The sequence below is a fragment of the Suillus paluster genome (genome assembly GCF_016628075.1).
Source record: "Suillus paluster strain FC165 chromosome Unknown EDB91scaffold_101, whole genome shotgun sequence".
Classification (NCBI taxonomy): domain Eukaryota; kingdom Fungi; phylum Basidiomycota; class Agaricomycetes; order Boletales; family Suillaceae; genus Suillus; species Suillus paluster.
Genome location: NW_024537661.1, coordinates 1 through 4,862, shown reverse-complemented (window position 1 = coordinate 4,862; position 4,862 = coordinate 1). Strand labels below are relative to the sequence as shown.

Genomic DNA, 4,862 nt, shown 5'->3' with positions numbered 1-4,862 from the left:
ATAGTCAACAGGGTTAGCCGCCGTCTCATGATCTCGGGTGACTGACATGTTTGACGCACGAATACACATCCCATGAAGAAGTTACATACTACAACCATTTGGTACAGTGCCGCAGTCTCGAACCACCCAACAGACCGTCCAGCACGGCTTATAACCACTGCCAGAGTGAGTGAATTCTGCGAGCGTCTGATCACAGGTCCAGTGGGAAATGGGCATATGGCTATGTGTGCCATGAGGCATATACGAGGACTCAGAATACCTCACATCGAAGATTCGGAACTCACGGCACCTCTGTGTTGCAAATTGAATGATCTTGATAATCATATGAATTACATTCAGAAGGCATGTGCACTGCGCAGGTTCACCCTGGGCGGCAGTGTAGATTCCAAATGATAGATTCAAGAAGCCTTCAACTTGACTCAGAAGTGACAGTTGTTCCGATTCTGTATGATGGATCTGTATTAGCTGTGCACAAAGCACCCTGCCCCCATGATGCGGCCAGTGCTAGTGAAGCCTGTTCTGTGTGTGAACCTATCGACATGAGGCATTCACGAGGATACTTCACTTTGGCGCAGCCGACGCATGACCCGCGCTCAACCTCTAGGTACATCTACCGCGACGCTTCCCTCGTTCTCCCCAACTCGAGTGACCATGGCCAATTCTCTTCAAGCTCACACCGCCGTTCCCTGTCCACTCCACATCTCCGGTACTCAATTCTCGCATCAGTTGAATTATGAGTCCTACTGAATATACCGAATAGGCGTCTCTGTCGATTTCAGCAGGTCGAGAAAGAATGTAGAATCTGCTCAAGTACGAATCGGCAAATTGCACATGCCAATCGAACGCGGTGCAGGAAAGGCTTGGCAACAGACATTTTCTCCGCCCATGTAATAACTTGATTGGCCAGGACAAATGTGCCCGTCTGACCTGCTGTTGTCCTTTTCAGGAAGCTTTCTGTTGGAGATTCATTTTCCGTACGTATACACTACAAGAAATGGTTAGGCATGAAGGCCGATCATGAAGACATTGCTTTCGAACTGGAAGACATGTTACGCGTGTCTGGTTCAGAACACGACAGACAAGGTCGAGCAATAACCACCGCTCTCTCACCTTAATCATTCAACGCCACATTCGCAGAATACAACAAGATTCACAAAAAATTCAGGATAGTCATCGAACTTTCCAGTGACGCAACCACCGAAGTAGGATCCATGTCGGATCTCCAGCCTACCACTGACGAAATCATTCGGATTTGTCCTCGGTGAGTCAGGATTACTATGAAGGGCCGTTCTTCGGGTTGACACCAGAGGCTCCCAAGGTTCCGAATTCTGGTGATAGGAAAGGTATCAGGATTTCGCTGTTCTCGGGTCAGTGTTGACACGGTGCTTCCAATAGACCGGTGTTGGCAAGTCCTCGTTGATCAACCTCGCATTTGGGGTGCAAAACGCGGTGAGCTACTTGCGATACTTCACGGAGAGTTACTCATGCCATCTCCATAGCTCACTTCGCATGATAAGGCGGGTGAAGCTAACATCAACACCGAGTTCATATCACGACAGAACGAGCGATTCGTTCTCCACGATAGCAAAGGTTTCGAACCAGGCGGAGATGACAACCTCACTATAGTCAAAAAATTCATCGAAAGTCAGAGAAAGATGCCTGATCTGAAAGATCAGCTGCATGCTATTTGGTAAGTTTTCTGTCTCGATGAGTTTGTATAGCAAGCTGACGCCACCCACGGAAGGCTTTGTTTCGAAATACCCCGCGAAGGCGGGCGTTTACTCGAGACTGGTACAGAGGAATTCCTGGCATTAAAGCGTGAGGGCGCGCTGGGAAACAGTACGTCAATCGATGACTATGGCTCTGAGCGTGTGGCAGCTCACCCTTTGGTCAAAGTCCCCAGTCGTCGTCGTTCTCACTAAATTTGACATGTTCATCGACCGCGTGGATCACACCCTGGATGAATCCTTGCTCGAAGGATTGAGCAACAGCGCGATCCACGAACTCATCACGAAGAAAGCGGATACCGAGCTACAGGAGGTCTGCATCGGACCCCTACAGCAATTTGCAGGGTCTGACATCCCCTACACCACGGTCTCTAGTGGGTACTACTACTGCGATCGTTTCGTGCATGTCCTCTGATATATATCCAGCCAAGGAAGACCACAAAGAAACACTAGCCCATCTTATCGAGACGACTGAAAGCCACGTCCGACAGAATTTTCCGTCCGAGGCGTGGGTGATGACCTCCATCGCTCAACGAGTGAACCCTGGACTCAAAATCAAGGCCTCGATAGAGTAAGTTTTGTTTGCTTCATTGTTATCTCGCAATTTACGTATCATTAGGGTCGGCAAGAGAAGTCAGTCTCAATTCCGATTACTGAATACGATCTGAATCTTCATGTCTGTTTTACAGAATATTGGAAAGCGCTCGTATCAAGCGCAGCATTCAAGAACCGAACGACATGGAGCTGTCTGGGTGTGGTTCATACTGACATCATTGCTGTGTGGAACTTCCAAGACCCTCATAAAGTAATCTTATTTTTTGTTGTCGTCGCATTTACTTATTCTGACGCGATTTACGCACAGTACTTGGACAGCCCCGAATTCAGGACATTGATGGTTAACCTTGTCGATAAGAAGATAGAAACTGGACCTACAGCTGATCCCAGCAGGACCATGTAGGCCGGTGTTTTATGCGACAGATGTCATCTCATGAAATGTTCAGTGCTATCGGGCTCTCCATGGTAGGTACTATCGCGGGCATCATGTCTGCCCTGGCGGGACCAGCGGCTCCCATCGTGGTGCCGATCGTGGCGGGCGTCGTACTCGCCGTATGGGTTCATGACGTGTACCAGCAGTCGTATGTACCTTTACTTATCCTTCATCGAGAGAATACTGAGAGATCCCCGTCAGCTGCGTGGTGCTTCAGCGCTTCATGACATATATCGTCGACTTGACCCTTGTGTTGCAGACACTTTATCTTGTGTCGGAAAGCAAGGAACTATCTCGTAGGGCCATCAAGCTCGCTGTCGCTGCCTATCATGCCTCACCAACGAGCGAAGAAGTTCATGCTGGAATTCGGAAGTATGACCGGGACTTGACACTCCTGGTGTGTGCGGATCGTGATGCCTTGGATAAAATCATCGAGTTGATGCAACTGTATAGCATTGATGCCGCGACAATTTTCGACCTTCGGAAACAGATTCCAGCTGTTGGTTCATTACCGGATGAATTGTGGGAAGACTGTCAAGGCATAGATCTCATTCTTTCCTTTGAGTATGATTTGCAGTTCTGGCAGGGTATCTGGTTACGGATTGCAGTGATATCATGATTTGTAGTAAATTTACGGGCTGCTGTACGTTACAATAGACTGTATTCTATCAACATCCTGATAACAGATCACCGACCACCTGCTCCTGGCAGTATTATCCATAACCATAGCTAACTAGACAGATGTGGTTATACTTCCTGCTCACGGATCCTCGAGGATATCCTTCATTATCCATCATCCATTACCTTCCTGCTCACGGATCCTCAAGGATATCCTTCGTTATCCATTATCCATTACCTTACTCCCGCTGCTCCATAGTACCCGGTGCCTGCTGTCCCGCTTATATAACGGTTGATTGATCTTGATCGTGATCCCCTATGAGATCTGAGCATACCAGGGCTTCGTTGTAGATCCCCTACAAGATCTGAGCATATGAGGGTCCAGGGCCTCTGTTGTAGCTTCTTGAGAACGCCCTGTCGATCACGCGAGTTTAGAAATTAAAAGTCTGTATTTAGTATAAATAAAAGGTACATCAAAATGTACCGACAGTACTAGCCAGTCGTGCTGATGGATGGGATGGGAGCTGCGGTTGCCTCGGGATAAAGGAGGGCGGGCACGATACTCCACTTGGTTTGGGACTCTATTACGTAACGAGGCACGAGCGAAGAACTAGAGTTTAGTCTTTGCGCGAAGCAACGGGTGCAGTACGAACCCTTTGCCTTCGTACTGCAACGGTCCCTCCTCTCAGCTCAGTCGTCCTCAACGACTTCGTCTCTTTTCTTTTCTTTTCTTTCTCCACAGCTATGTATCCTTCGCATTGCATTTCCTTTTCTATTCTCTCTCCTGGAACAACATTGAACGAACTTCCGTTTTCTCCCGGCTCCACATGGACCGCATTCTCGCCGACCCAGCACTTGAGGCGCAACCCAATTTCGAGTCCGCTGCATATGCAGGGTGGCTCAACACACTCACTATAGGAGGAACAACCAGAGAGGATGCTCTCGCGCAGATGGCAGAAGGTTGGAGGATTGAGCGCCAGGAGCGCATTGACCTCTGGCAACAACAAAGTGAAGCAGATGCCCGTGCACAGCAGGATCAGGAAGAGCTCAATCGAGCCAAGAAGGAAGCCGAAGAGCAAGAAGAACAGCATGAAGCTGAGAAGAAGAAACCCAAGATTAACGACTTCAACACCAACACAACCGTCGCAGACGTTCTCATCCCATGTCCTTCCCAGTTCGCCCTACAGAAAATAAAAAACATGGAGTACGTAGAATTATGGTATTTTAGTCCGGACAGCTGTTGCGATGCCTCTGACAACTCCAGGTCCTCTTCTGAAGATGCCTATGGCTTTGCAAAAGTTGAGGGCATGGTTGCCCTCAAACCAGTCGCATCATTCAAAGCTTCGCAAAAAGCTCTGCAAGACCACGACCTCTCCTGGCGGCAATTCGACCTGGCGAAAACCAGCTTCCTCGTCCATCTCGAGAAGTGCAACTGGCCGGAGAAGCACCAGCAGGCTCTAGCCATGTTTTTCATGCTCATTACCAACCACGAACATCGAACGCGCTCACGCAGGGAGAAGACCCTGCTT

General features: G+C 48.8%; 2 protein-coding genes across 2 annotated transcripts; both read left to right on the top strand.

Annotated features, from left to right (window-relative positions):
* Positions 1-538: 538 nt before the first annotated feature.
* Positions 539-3,326, top strand: EDB91DRAFT_1165595 (uncharacterized protein; the record flags this gene model as incomplete). The annotated part of the gene is made up of 16 exons (XM_041319965.1): positions 539-604; positions 671-706; positions 761-1,083; positions 1,138-1,261; positions 1,319-1,343; positions 1,396-1,449; positions 1,500-1,690; positions 1,745-1,839; positions 1,904-2,101; positions 2,154-2,298; positions 2,359-2,360; positions 2,417-2,532; positions 2,590-2,681; positions 2,729-2,863; positions 2,917-3,279; positions 3,302-3,326. Exons 3-16 carry the CDS (start codon positions 1,005-1,007, stop codon positions 3,324-3,326), a joined length of 1,644 nt encoding a protein of 547 aa, XP_041171496.1. The 5' UTR covers positions 539-604; positions 671-706; positions 761-1,004.
* An 834-nt stretch (positions 3,327-4,160) lies between these two features.
* Positions 4,161-4,862, top strand: EDB91DRAFT_1040578 (uncharacterized protein; the record flags this gene model as incomplete). The annotated part of the gene is made up of 1 exon (XM_041312878.1): positions 4,161-4,862. A coding segment is annotated over one exon (702 nt), but the record flags the coding sequence as incomplete, so codon positions are not given.